Source organism: Cyrtonyx montezumae, unplaced genomic scaffold (assembly GCF_038088225.1).
Source record: "Cyrtonyx montezumae isolate F1298 unplaced genomic scaffold, pur_monq_1.0 scaffold_41, whole genome shotgun sequence".
Classification (NCBI taxonomy): Eukaryota; Metazoa; Chordata; class Aves; order Galliformes; family Odontophoridae; genus Cyrtonyx; species Cyrtonyx montezumae.
This window is the reverse complement of record NW_027072047.1, coordinates 1,349,047-1,363,814: the sequence shown is the minus strand read 5'-3', so window position 1 is coordinate 1,363,814 and position 14,768 is coordinate 1,349,047. Positions and strand designations below refer to the sequence as shown.

Here is a 14,768-nt window from a genome sequence, read left to right as displayed (position 1 = left end):
GCACAGTCCATCTGTTGTTTCCTGGAAACACAGCCTATCCTAAAAAGCTGAGCAGAAAATACAAGCTACTACTTGCTGGCTGCACAGCTGTATGCTTTCAGTTTCCAGGTCGGCCAAGTTTCAGCACTTATACTGTGTTGTGTACTGTTCAGTTCTCAGATTTTTAAAGAGTCCTACTATTCCAGATACTTTCACTTCTGGTACAGCAGCCTTGAAGTACAGTCTGCTTTGAGCTGCTCGTATGGTGCATGTGATGTGGTTAAAATGGGGCAATTAACTTCACAGCACTGTTGTAAAGCAAAATCGTACCGTGTGGGTGTCACTGATGCTGTTGAATTGTGCTTTGTGGTCAGGTTTTAAGTTCTCTAGAAACAGCTCTTCTGTTTCTTATGCTGCTAAGTTTACTTTAATATTAATTAAAGGAATTTAATTTGTTGCTATTCTTAGGTTTTTGTCTCATGTCCAACTGTTTCTTCACCTGGACAGTGGAGTCCCTCAAGGCGTGACCCAGCAGGTCACACATAAGGTAACACAGCACTTGACAGGAGTGAGCTACGGAGAAAACATTAAGCTGCTCAGTAGTATGATACAGGTAAGAATATTAAACAAAACACTAGCAGGAAAAATACTTAAAATCATGTGTGTATACACTTGTACATTTACATTTTATACATATATATTTAACTGAGTTAATACTTAAAGTTACCAGTGGTACTGAAAGTGTCACTTCTGCAATAAAGAGCACGGAGTGTTCTTTATTGAGCTTGCAAAGTTGGGTTTGTTTTCCTGAATATTTCAGTTTAACCTTGCCTAAATTTGGGAATGTGCATGACATGTCAACAATATGTGCCCGACAAACGTACTGGAAGATGGATTTTCTGCCATCAGAACTGCTTCTGAAAAGGGAAAGTGGCACAGAACACTGCTGTCTCACATGTGATAGTTGAAAAATGGAGCACATGCAAAGTTTTCAAACATTTATGTTTTCGACCATTAATTTATAGCCACATCGTGACAAAACGTTTCTGTGTTCTGAAACAGCAGTAAAGAACCAAACCCCACTATCATTAGAGAGTGAGGACTAAAGAGATACTTGTCTACTCTGGGAGATGCTCTTGCAGGAACTTCAGGCAACACTTCAGACACAAGTGCTATGCTTGCAGGTTGCAGGGGTTCCTGCTTATTGTGGAACTTATATCTGTTTTTGCTAATCCCATTGGATGTGTAGAGCTCTAACAGGCAGAATCTCTTTTGTAGGCTGAAGTGGACAGACCCAGATTTTTGCATAGGTATAGAGTGTTGCATACCCATAGCCTCATGCAAGCTGAATGATTCTTCAGCAAATTCTTATTGAAGCATAAGAATTTCAGTTCAAACTGAATGAAAGCTCCTGAATAATTCTACTCTTGAATTTGTCAGAGTCACATTTTCCGAAGCGGCCAACCTAATGGAGTGGGGCCAACTGCAGTACTGGAGTTCTGGGTTCAGGTCCTCATCAGTCAGCAGCTGTGGCACAGGGACCAGGCAACACTCTTCTTACTGGATCACTTATGTAAAGCTGCTTTCCAGTACAGCCAGGAAGATTGTGTACAAAAGCTGCTTTACCAACAACACAAGGTACACAGATGTGGTGTGTTCCTGTGGCTGTCGGGTAAATGATCAGTTCTGGAGTTACTCATTCTGATTTTGCCATGAATCTGTTTTCCTCAAAGGCAACAAGAGCAGTTGCAGTCATGAGTGACAGTGTGATTATGCTGTTTGATTCAGTTCTGAATAGATCAAGATGTGTGGAATAACTGATATTTGATTGATAATTAAAATCTATTTGGAACTCAAATTTCATTTGGAGGAGTTCTGTCAGAGTATTTTATTTTGTATTCTTTGCATTTCATATGCTCAGCAGTGTCTGTAGAGCATCATCTCTTGAAAAAAAAGCAGTGTCACTATAAAACAGTCTTTTCACTGATGAGAAATAAGGTACAAGTATAGGATTCAGCGGTAACTGGCTGAGCTGTGGTTGGAAACTAATTGTATGAGTGAGAGGGGAACTTCAGTTAAAGCAGCACGATATCTTTGTAGCTCGTAAACCATCTATTAGGCCTCTAAGGGGAAAGAATTATTATTATTAGGCCTCTTAGGGGAAAAAAATGTTTTGTGTTTCCTTGCAGAATGCTTTAGGCTATCATTGTGACAAAGGTCTGCTGTCTTCTCTTGTTAGCTGGATTGTGGCAGGCAATGTGACTCCCTCCTTTGTTGAGGGCAGTGCTAACTCCTCTCAGGTAAGTGCTGTGGTGGTATTACATAAACAGTCCTGGGAAAAGCAACACACAGGAGTTTGTTTTTCCTGCTTTTATGGGTTTTTGTAGATTTTCTGTTGTTCATTCTTTATCCCTGCCTCTCTTTGTACTATTCTTGTGAAAAAATTCTAACTTAGCTGAACAAAATGTTGCAGATTTCTTATACTAATGAGAGTGCGGGCATGATGATAACAAGGTACTCCTCCCTTCCACAGAGGAGTTTTGTTGGATCTATGTCCAAGAATGTATAAACAGGATTAATTTGCTAAGACTAATACAAATCTTTAGTTGTTTTTTGCTACATATAGTGAGAGAAAAGTGTGTAAAGGCTGACTCTTCTACTAGATCAGTCCATTTCTGATTAATATTTGTCCTTCTGATCAGGCATTTAAAAAAAAACAACAAAGAAAAGCCTTGCAGTACTCCAGCTGGAGATGGAGTGCAGGTGGGAGAGGAGGTGTTCTTTTATGGGGGTGTAGTGAAACTCCATCAGTGGTCTCTGGCTTCTCCTTTCTTTCTTAAAATTATACACTATATTTGCGTGTAAATAATGAGGGATCTGTTTTTCAGTTTCCTCTTCTTGACATGATGCTAGTTCTGCAGGTTTTTATTGAGAATCTGGAAAGCAGCCAGCTTTCTGACCCTGCTCCCACAGCTTCGTTATCAGTATTTCTGTTGTTACTGTGTTGTACAGGTCTGGTTTTCATGGATGGTTTTAAATATTGAGTCCATATTTGAAGAAGATTCACAGCTTCGCAGAGTTGTGGAGGGGGAATTAATCGTTAATGATTTGTCTCCTGATCAGGCTTTGAAGGTGAGAGAACTGTTTGTTCTCTGTTCTTAGGGGAACTGTGTTGTAAAGTCTCTTTTGTGCAGTTTTTATTTCCTTCACTTCTTTTATTTCAGGACAAAAGCATAACTAACACCTTACCTGCTTGGCTTTCTGGGGGGGGAGATGTATCTAATGGAAGCTTTCCTTCGTGTTTTGAAGGAAACTACTTATTTTTTGTGATTGGAACGTGTTTTTCCCTGCTGCTGCTTTGTTCTCTAATACCACCAGTCTTACTGAAGCCTAAAATAGGGACGTCTGCCTCTTTGAAGGAGAGCTGTGATTAGCACCAAAAGCCCTGATGTTGTCTTTTTGTTGCAGTAGTGCTCCGATTCATGCGTTTTTCTTTTTTTTTTTGTAATGATCAGTGGCAACAGAGTTGTTTTCTAAGGGCTATTGTATGATTATTATTATATGATATTATAGATGTATAAGTAATACACACGTGAATGTGTTCCAATGATTCTCCTTGTAATTGCTGAGTTCTCATGCTGTGCTTGATCCATTGGGATAAGCTGTCACGACCTGTTACAGAGGACTGCACCAGGGCACTTGTTTGAAAACATTCTCTTTGCAGAAAGCCCAGACCCAGCTAAAGCTACCCGTTGTACCTTCACTTCAGAGGCTCATGATTTATCGCTGGGCGCACCAGGCCCTTGTTACCCCTGCTGATCACCCTCTCATGCCTCTAATCTGGCAGAAATTCTTCCTGCTTTACCTTCACAGACCAGGACCACAGTATGGGTGAGTCTGATCATAAAGGCTGCTGCAAAATAGTCAGCACTAACATACATGCACTGGACTAAGTGCCTCAGTCATCTGAAAGCAGTGGTTACCCGTAACTTCTCCAGAGCTGGTTTACTTGTAGATGTCCTGATTTGGAACTTGTATTTGTTTTTAGATTACCTGTAGATGGCTGTATTGGAAGACGATTTTTCCAGAGTGCAGCCCACATTAACTTACTGAACGAAATGAAGCAGCGCTTAACAGAGGTGGCAGACTTCCACCATGCTGCCAGCAAAGCACTTAAAGTGGAGAGTCCTGTGAAGAGCAGTGACAAATCACCAGAGAAAGCAAGCTGCGTGCCGGATTACCTGACTTCACCAGAACTGCATAAGGAACTTGTCAGGTAAGGAAAGCCTGCTCTGTTCAATCTTGTTTGAAACAACTGCCTGAGCTGTTAGCTGCTGTGCTAATGGAGCAGTCTTAGCCATGGAGTGTATATGTACATTTGACACAAAATGGGGCCCCAGCTTCGATCTGAATACATCAAGGAATTCTCTGGGAGCTTTAGCACATAATTCAGTTAGCACAGTTTACTCAGTAAGTGTGCCAGAGCTGAGCACTGTTATGTGCTAGCCAAAGAGTGGTACATCTTCTTAGTGAAAGCATCTCCTCACATTTGAGTAGGCTAAGGAGATGTTCAGTTACTGCAACTCAGCCGGTCATTGCTCATTCTTCTAAGGAATGGCAAATTGGCTGTTCCTGGGAGCCTCATATCTCATACCTAGTGAACTCTTGTTCAGTCTACAGGAGAGGAGGCTGAGGGGAGACCTTATTACTCCCTGTAACTGCTTGAAGGGAGCTGGGGGATTGGCCTCTTCACTCCTGTAGTTAGTGATAGGATGAGAGGAAATGGCTTCAAGTTGTGCCACGGGAAATTCAGACTGGATGTTAGAAAATACTTCTTCTCCAAAAGAGTGGTCAGGTGCTGGAATGGGCTGCCCAGGCAGGTGGTGGAGTCACCAATCCTAGAGGTATGTGAGGAGTGTTTAGACATTGTGTTGAGGGACACATGGTTTAGAGAGAACTGTTGGTGATAGTTGGACAGTTGGAGTGGATGATCTTGTAGGTCTTTTCCAACCTTGGTGATCCTAAGATTCTATGAATACAGGAGTGCATGTTCCTGTTGCACAGGCATGTGGTTTGAGAAGCATACCTTAAGAAATATCAGCAGTGTTACAGTGTCTGAATTTTCCTTGAAACTACAGATGGAAAAGATAACTTGAAAGTAGTCCCTTGTTGAGGGGGTTGGACACACAGCATCTGAGCTGCTGATAAGTGTTTCGCCCCAGCTGTCAGTATGCACTACATAAACAAGGGAGCTGATAAATCCTTCTTATTCACATGTGAAAAATATTCCAGAGATGTTCACTGGCTGTAATTTGATTAATATTTTGTCAGCCTTTCATTTCAAAGGATTTCCCCACTCCATCATAAATCCACAGCACTCAACAGACAAATAAATCTTACACTTAGAAAGTATAATGACCATCTAGACAGAAAGTATTGGCTGGATTAATCAGAGCTGACTCTTTTAACTTCCATTTTCTCATCAATGACTGATGCAGAAAACAGGAGTTTGTGGTATTTAATACCACAAACAGAGGTGTACTGAGGTGTGCAGAGATGTACTGACACTCTAGTTCTCCAGTATGAGTTTTCATAGCAGGCTTTTTAGATATATCTTCCTTGGTCTTTTGCATGGAATTATGGACGCAATTCTCTAATACAGAATCCAGGACTAGAATTGTTTCTTACATACTGTTTAGCATAAATGTCTTCCAGCTCTGAATAAATAAATGTTTATCAGTTACTCTTGGTTATTGCCATTCCTGGGTGATAAGCATGGAGAAGGCTCCCCAGCACTGCTGGAATTTGTATACTGCTCTTAAGTGTAGAGTTTAGTTTTTGGGCTGTCTTGTGTGGAGCTAAGGGCTGCACTCAGGGATGTTTGTGGGTCCCTTCAGGGTCAATTCACGATGGTTCTAGTTCCTTTGCACTGCTGCTCTTTGAACTCAGACTTCATGAACTAATCAGAAAGCCTCAGAAGTCTGAGTTTTGACCTGTATCAACACGTGTCACAATTTGTTGCCTCTGGAATGAGACTAATGTATAATATGAGCTGTCTGAATTTATTCGTTTCATTTTTTGTTCACAGGCTTTGTAATGTTTTTATTTTGTGGTTGGAAGAAGAGAGCTTTCAGAAAGGCGACACATACATTCCTTCTTTACCAAAGCAGTATGATGCACACAGACTTGCTAAAATCATGCAGAATCAACAGGTGATGTACTAATGACATTGTCAAGATGGGTCCCAGAATTGGCTTCATTTGTTAAATTCGGTCCTCTAAACTCAGTGTTCTGTCAGTGGTCTTCATTACTCCTCTGTCACATATGGTAGCTTTAGGAAAAAGGTCAGAATGGTAAAAATCCTGTGCTGTCCTGAGTTGCCTTCCTTCGTATTGAAGCCAGGGCTCACGACTAGATTTTTAGCATGTCTTAGTGATAATACAGTCCTTATTTTATACTGTTCTGCAATTCTTTCTGTGCTGTAACTTCAGAAATAACATCTGATCTGGATCTTTAAACTGGAAGTGCAAATCTGCTCATATTGGTAATCCATAAAATACCGTGCTTGGATTTAAGCTAGTGAACAAGAAATATATATTATTATATTCAGTGAACTTCAGGAATTATTAGGATTTGAAGGTCTGAAGGAGGAAGATGTTGGAAGAATGTTTCCATGTGCCTCCTTATTCTCATTTCTCAAGTGTATGTGACTATTGGAAATGCACTTTCTTTAACTTATTTCAGTTTAATTGTTCCTTGATGGCTTAGATTTGGTTTTCTTCTCTATTCCTGTTTTAAGAACTCAGTCATCCCTACCTTTCTTATAATTTATTAGTAGTTATGCTGAGTGTGTTTGTTAATTTATTGAAAAACAGAGAGGAAATGTATATGTTAAAAAAAAAAGAAGTTGTTTCATCAGTTTAGATTTTTTTTCCTCAGAATTTTCCAATAACTTTAAATTGCAGAGTCCAGTTTTATTTAATTATTTCATATTTTTATTTAATTATTTCAGCACCCTAGCTAAAGCAGTGGGTACACAGTGTATTATTACTACCAAAATTATGGTGATTTAAATTGATTATTCTGTGGTTTAGGAGTTGTGGATGGAGTATGTCAATACTGAACTGATACACCATGAGTTTCAGGAAGCTATAAACCTTTGGACACGGGCTCAGCTCGAATCTCATACACCAGCTGCTGTTTCTACTGGGCCAACAGATTTCACCAACCCTTTGTCAGGTAAGAGATAAGAAGACTGTTGGTGTAACTGGGACAGAATGGGTTATTATTATGTGTTAACTGACCCCAAAAAGGTGCCTTCCAGAGAGGCTGACTCTGCATTAAGTGTAGGTGGAAGGCAGCTGCAGGCAAAGGCAAAAACCACTATAACTAGTCCCAGAAGGATTGTTTCTGATACTTTTGTTACCTGTACGATTCCTTGCTGTTTGCTTGGAGTTTTAGCATAGCAAACGTGTTGTTACAGCATAAAAAGGGATAATAATCATGGCAAGTATATTAAGGATATGGTGAGATAGGATTTCTGGGGAGCTGACTAAAAAGAGGAGGAAGGAGGTAGAAGGAAACTGGAATATATTTTTATAAATGAGTTGGCAATATTTAGTTAAACTGAGTGGGAATCATCAGAAGTGGAGAACTGTCCTGGAAAAGAGAATGTGCTTTGAGAAGGAATTGTAGCAGACAAAACTAGAGATGGGGGTGAATTGTACAGAATTTTGGTCACAACAACGCCAGGCAACCCTACAGGTTTGGGGAGGAGTGGCTGGAAAGCTGCCTGATGGAAAGGGACCTCAATGTACTGATGGACAGTGGGCTGAATAGCAGCCAGCAGTGTGCACAGGTGGCCAAGAAGGCCAATGGCATCCTGGCCTGGATCAGGAATGGTGTGGTGAGCTGCACTAGGGAAGTCATCCTGCCCCTGTACCTCACACCGGTGAGGCCTCACCTTGAGTACTGTGTTCAGTGTTGGGCACCTCAGTACAGAAAGGACACTGAAGTGCTGGAGCAGGTGCAAAGAGGGGCAACAAGGCTGTGAAAGGCTTGGAGAATATGCCCTATGAGGAGAGACTGAAGGAACTGGGGCTGTTTAGTCTGGGATAAAGGAAGCTGAGGGGAGACCTCATTGCTCTCTTCCAATATCTGAAAGGTGCTTACAGCGAGAGCGGGGTTGGGTTCTTCTCACTGGTGACTGTGACAGGGCGAGGGGAAATGGCCTTAAGTTGCACCAGGGTAAGTTTAGGCCGGATATCAGGAAACATTTCTTGACAGAAAGGGTTGTTCAGCCCTGGAGTAGGCTCTGCAGAGAGGTGGTGGAATCACCATCTCTGGATTTGTTTGAAACCATTTAGATGTGCTCAAGCCATGGTTTAACAGAGGGTTGTTAGAGTGAGGGCAGTATGGTTGGGTCGTGGTTGGACTCGATGATCTTTGAGGCCTTTTTCAACCTGAGTGATTCTGTGATTCTATGAAAGGAAGGTGAATTTGGCTTAGGAACACTGAACCTCTGGCAGCGGGGGGTGAATAGTTGGGGTTGGTAAAAGGAGAACTGAAAAATGTGTAGGTAGGAGTTGCTGAGGGTAAATTCTCATGGTGTTTAATGAACCTGGACTTGAAAATTAGCTTCATGAAATAAAAACCATCGACAGGAACAGGGAGATCAGTTACATGATTATAAAAGGGTAGGAATGTTGAGAGTGGTGCTAAATTGTTTAATGTTTAAAAAAAAGCAAAAACAGCACAATGACAACAACAAAAGAACACAAAAAAAGAACAGAATGAGATAATAATTTTGTTTAATTTATCCTGTTTCCTTATTGTCAAAATAATTCATGCTTTCTCGTCTAGCCAAGGAGAGAATAATGAATAATTTGAAGAAGTTTGATTTGCCCAAGCCTCCTCTTTCACTGCAGCCCATGAAAGCTCCTGTGCCAGTGATTTCTTCTGCCAGTCTGGTCAGTCAGAAGGAAGCAATTCAGCTCGCTCACAACGACCTTAAAATCCTGCAGGGACATGCCAAGTGAGACTTCGCTGTTTTCCTTTTGCCCCCCTACTGTCTAACAGTATCTTCAGGTCTCTTTTTCAGCAGTCTCACCAGTGGTGTTAGCACAAGGCTGTCAGTATTTGGCTTCTACTCATTTGCCCAGGTTATATTTTTTGCTGCTACATCATTCTTTATTCTATTCCTTTACCTGACTGCACCATTCCAGTGTAATGCCTGGGATTGTGTCAGCTGGCATCTTAACAGCTACGTACCCTTTTCTCATTCAGTGTACCTTTTTATGAAGTCTTCTCTTCAGCCTAAACTTGCTGAAAATTAGTTAATCTTTTTGCGCTAGTTCAGTGGTGATAACCTAAAGCACTGGAATGCTAGAGGAAGGGGTGTGATTTCTGGAAACTTGTAGGTCTGTGGATGAAAGAGGAAACTTTGCTTAATGATATTCCTACTAAGATAATTCAGGTGAAGTATTTTTGATGTGTCAGACACACTTGATGGTTCATAGCCATTCATAGCCACACAATGTAATCATTTAATAATATTATCTAGAATAAATAAAAACAATTCTCACTAAGCCTAAGAAGGAATGTACTTTAATGATTCCGGCAACAACTTTTTTTCTTTTCTGTTGACTGAACCATTCAACAATCCAGGTTTTTTTTTGTTTGTTTGTTTGTTTTTGTCTGACAGAAAATGTCATCTCCTACAGTTAGTGATCTATTTAATTTCCCATGAGGTCACTGAGAATAATGAAAAAAAAGTTCCTTATGCAGGCTTAAATAGTTTTGCTCTTCTTATGAGGTATTTTCTGTTAGAACTTTGAAGTTCTATCACTTTGGAGTTATTAACACAATTTCCTAAGTTTTTGTTTTCTACAGCACATTAAATTGATGTCTCAGCTCTTCCTTTTAAATTCTCAGCATTCCTACTCTCACTAAAAGTTTCAGTAACTTTTGTATTCAATGCCTTTCAGAACTGCAGCCCTTTGGGAATCCCAGCACGTTGCGCTGAACAGTGAAATACTGGACACCATTCCTAAGCTGTATGTCAATCGGGAAGAGCAGATCACTCTCCATCTGGAGTGCTGGGGAGCTTCAAATAAAGGCTGCCAGGGAGCAGCTCTTGTAACAATCCAGGTTAGAGACAGGGTATCCTTTCTGTTTTGGGACTGGTGATTGTGTGTAGTGGAAGTGAAGTGGTTGAATGGTTACAAGAACAGATTTATTTGGTGAGGTGCTGCCATATGCCTGTAAAAAATAAGTAAATATTAAAAAAAAATCAAACAACTGAAGCCTGAAATACCTAATTTGTAATTCTTTAAAAGAGTTACAAAAAACAACAACAAGAAAACAATAGAAGAATCCTTGGCAGCCAACCAAAACCTCAGTGTCATGAGCCCCACACCTTACAAAAGTCTGGAGTGGGTGGAGAGGAAGGCAGGGACTGGGCTGGGCCAGGCTTTTTAAAATGTTTGGGGGTAGCAATGGGCATGCAAAGCCAGGAGGTGGCCAATGGAGACAGCTGGAGACAGAATGGTAGTGCTTTGCATTGAGCTGAGTAATAAGATGAAGATGCCTGTCCTAGGGCTTGGCACCTGGCTTATCTTGCTGGTGACAGTGACAGGAAGAGGGGAAATGGCCTTAAGTTGCACCAGGGAAAGTTCAGGTTGGATATCAAGGAACACTTCTTGACAAAAAGGGTTGTTCAGCACTGGAATGGGCTCCTCAGGGAGGTGGTGAAGTAACCGTCCCTGGATGTGTTTAAAACCATTTAGATGTGCTCAGGGCCATGATTTAGTAGAGGGTCGTTAGAGTGAGGGCAGTATGGCGATGGTCTTTGAGGTCTTTTCCAACCTGAATGATCCTATGGTTCTATGCAGATGAACAGAAGAATAAGTTATTGCGTAAAGTTTTGGATTACTTCCATTGTCTGTGCTAAATTCCTTCCCAATGTGTGAATGTAGAAATGTACTCACTGATAAGAATAATGGTATGAGAACGTTCAAAGGAATTGATCTGTGTTGCTTTGTTAGTGAATTCATTGATCTTGCCTAAGTTTCATTTCCTAGTGGATTAAGTCTTATGTCAAAGACATGGATTATATTAGTGCATCGTAATTAAATAAGAGTGTGACTAAGGATGATGTGTCCTGGGGCAGAATGCAGTAAGTCTGATCAAAACTCACAGGGGAAAACTTTCTATAGTCAGAGCTCTAGTAGTGGTCGCTGCTTTGTTTTTACAGTTAGTTGCAACATTAGAGAATCCTAGGAAGAGATACTGCTCTGGAATTAATATATCTTTTTGTCATTTAGTTTGAGGGGAAACATAAAAACGAAGCAGTGAGCCAGCAGCTTCATGCTTTGCGTAAAGAAGTGAGGCAACTGCAAGCAGAAGCTACAAAGCCACCTTCTGTGGGTGTTGTGGAAGCAGCAGTGCACGTGGAAAATTTTATAACGTAAGTTGTTCAGGCACAGCTTTAGACAGCAATGTTTCATGTTTCTGTATGTTGTAACTAAAATGTTGAACCTGTTTGCTTGCTTTTTATAATGTCTGTGAATGTAGATCGGCAGCAGAGCTGGAACCCCAGACCTGTATGTTTATGGTACTCCTCTAAAGGAATAAATCTGTGTATTAACAGAAGAGTTAACTACTCGTCTTTCAACCACAGCATGGAGCACAATTTGTTTTCTACTTCAGCTTCTCATTCTGAGCATTAAAATACCCTTTTTAATCATGCAAGAGCAGGCTGAGTGAGCAGTGATGCTATGTTAAGCTTTAAAATATGACAAAGTTTGTTATCCTGAGGGGGAAAGGAAGGGGCTCTGATTGCCCGTAGTGGTGAAGTCTCACTTCTGAAGGCCTTCAAAAGCCACCTGTGCAGGCCTGGATACTCTGCTCAGCATTGCCGTGCTGGGCCAGGGTGGGACCAGAGGAGCACAGAGGTCCCTGCCCAACCCAGCCATTTTGTGTGTGAAACCACACTTGATTATCATATAAACCAGAAACATTTATCTTAATGCTGTCTGTTGACACAAGAAACCTTACTTTAGTAGCATAGCGCGGATTATTTTGCAAATACAAATTGTATCTTCTTTTTTTTTTTTTTACAGGACCTTAATAAATATCTACCAAGTGCAGCCTATGCCTGCAATTAAGAAAGTTGGAATTAGTTTGTTTTTCATAGTAGTGGAGTATGTGTGTGATGAAACTCAACGCAATCCTCCCACAAGGCAGTTCTTCACTTCCTGCATAGAGATTCTAGGCCAAGTGAGTTTATTCTCTGGTGTTGTCTGCTTAACACTTAGCCCACTGCCTGCTGATATTGAGTGTCTGAAACCTTCAGAAGCCTGAAAGTTAACATCTTAGCTTCTATTCCCATTCCTCACTCAGCAAATTGCACAATATATGTAGTATATTGGAGAGTTTAAGCTTGGATGTGTGCAAAATAAAAACTGTTTCTCCTAGACACTTGCTCCACACTGAAAAATGCTCCCTATTAATTACATGCTACACTAATGAAGTGCTGAAGCAGGCTGGGTTTTCTTGGGGATGCTTAAAGTTTCGTACAGGACATAAAAGAGTGGTTTGGCATGTTTCTCTGTTATGGATCATTTTCTAGCTGACATGAATCTGTGTTTAGCTTTGCAGTGTCCCTTGTGTAGTGAGCTGGCAAGTTTACTGCTTCTTTGTGGTAAAGTTTGCAGTGGGATTGCATTACATGGATGCTCTGTGAAAAAGCATTAGCCATGGCTCTGCATCCGGATATTTATTTCAGTCTCTTAGATACGGTGTTTTTACCATGTCCAACCATACATTAAAAGATGGGATGCTGAACAGCTTCCTATAGCCATAGTCCTGTGTAAATCTTTGCTAATGTCAAGTAGGGGTGCTGAAACCTGGGTTCACTTTCTTTAGTTTATCAGAAAAAATAGAATTTCTGAGTATTTTTATGCAGTGTGTGTGTTACAAGTGCCATCCTTTAGTGTGCTAGGGAAACAGTGTTCGTTTTATGATTACTTTTGGTGGAACAGCATTATATACATGAAGTCAGCCTTTGCTTTTTAGAATACATGTTTTTTTAAATAGTACAACTGTGCTTATCTCAACTAGAATTTGGAAGAGGTGTTATTTTTTTCTTCCAGTAGATTCATATCGGACCATTTTTCACATTATTCCTTAGGTGTTCATCAGTGGGACCAGGTCAGAGTGCCGGCGTCTCCTCCAGACGATCCTCCACAATCGAAGGCTCTGCACGCTTCTTTCTCCATACTTCACTCCTGTTGCTTCTCCTGATGAGTTTGTGGCTTTATATGAAAAAGTGGTGACCTTCCTGAGTGAGGACAACAGCGATGTTGTCTTCATGCTGTTGACAAAGGTAAAATACTGATGTGAATACCGAGTCTGTTTTGTGGGTTGCTTATGTGAATGTTCTTAAAGCTATGGAAGAGAGATGGAGACCTGGTACTTGAAAATAACTTCTGACAGCTTTTTTATTTTGCTCATACTAAATGTGGTTTGTTATATGTAAGCTAAAGGAGAGGCTGGAAGCAAATCCAGATGGGAATGTTGAAATACCCTTCTGTAGCTCAGATAATACCAGGGTATGCTTCCTGTGGCTTCCTCTTCAGTACATTCTTACTCTTGAGGCAAAATCAAAGCAGGCTCTTCCTGGTGTCTTTTTTTTTGATATCTCTGAGGAGGTGTTCATCCAAATTGCCAACAAATCCCGTCTGTCTTCAAAGAAAGAAAAAAACAACCAACTAAGCAAACAGCAGTCTTTTTTGCCATTACATTACATATAGAAGGACCTGTGCAGCTGTGAATATCAGGTGGTCTGGTTTGGCCATGACTCTGGGCTTTCTTTGGGGGCATAAATCAGCATTGTCTCTGCTGACCCATTTGAAAACAGATTACTAAAAAGCTTGGAATCTCTGTTTGAAAACATAAGGACTGCAGGGAGTAGCCCAGTATTACACATTTTTGAGCAGCAGGACTGAAGCACAGGAGCTCCTATGCATATCTATAAATTGCAGAACCCCCTGATAAGAGTTCCTGTGTGTCAACGGTTTACGGGCAGGTTCGGCCCGGTTCCGTGACGATTGGTGCGGGGGACCCACGCACCCACGCCCCAGGAAAGGGGAAGGGGAAAAGGGAAAAAGGAGATGGGCCTAGAAATAAAACAGCGGCAACAATCTGAGGAGGAAAGCTAATTTACTAAATAAGATATCAGAAAGCAAAATAGCACAATATAATACAATATAATTGGAATTAAAGCTAATAAATGAAATAAAATGAGCAAGAGAGAGTGTCCGATAAACCGAAGGCCTTATGCTAACGCTGAAGGCAGATGGCAGCGAGCACCCACTGCTGAGTCCATCCCAAGGGAAAGAGAGTGTCCCGTGACCGCAGACAGTTTTTATCTTTCCCTCTGAGCGTAAACACGTAAGAACGCAAAGCATCGCAAAGTCCTCTGGGGAATGGAGTTCTTCTCTTCTGAGACAGGTATACCTGGAACTATTGATGATCCATGGAGCTGGAGCATGAACTCTTTAATGCACTACATGATGTTATGATGTGGAATAGCAGTACCAAAAATCATAAAACCATGACACTGTAAATTCAGGGACCTCTCTAATAATAATAATGATCGTAGCCTTTATAGAGGGTCACCTTGGTTTTAGGCTGGGATTAGTAAAATGAAAATGTCTTAGGTTTTGTGTTCTTAAGGAAAACCTAGGGATGCTTTTCACCCTGATGGTTTCTCCCTTTTCCTAAAG

General features: G+C 41.0%; 1 protein-coding gene across 1 annotated transcript in view; it reads left to right on the top strand.

The window, feature by feature from the left end:
* Positions 1–14,768, top strand: part of EPG5 (ectopic P-granules 5 autophagy tethering factor) — a 55,077-nt gene that overhangs the window by 27,478 nt on the left and 12,831 nt on the right. Inside the window, exons 18-30 of the mRNA XM_065747105.1 lie at positions 448–592; positions 1,420–1,617; positions 2,169–2,279; positions 2,992–3,111; positions 3,704–3,870; positions 4,028–4,255; positions 6,068–6,191; positions 7,074–7,218; positions 8,842–9,013; positions 9,966–10,128; positions 11,304–11,446; positions 12,102–12,258; positions 13,172–13,366. Of these exons, the coding sequence (XP_065603177.1) occupies positions 448–592; positions 1,420–1,617; positions 2,169–2,279; positions 2,992–3,111; positions 3,704–3,870; positions 4,028–4,255; positions 6,068–6,191; positions 7,074–7,218; positions 8,842–9,013; positions 9,966–10,128; positions 11,304–11,446; positions 12,102–12,258; positions 13,172–13,366 (2,068 nt within the window). The remainder of the gene's footprint in view (positions 1–447; positions 593–1,419; positions 1,618–2,168; positions 2,280–2,991; positions 3,112–3,703; positions 3,871–4,027; positions 4,256–6,067; positions 6,192–7,073; positions 7,219–8,841; positions 9,014–9,965; positions 10,129–11,303; positions 11,447–12,101; positions 12,259–13,171; positions 13,367–14,768) is intronic.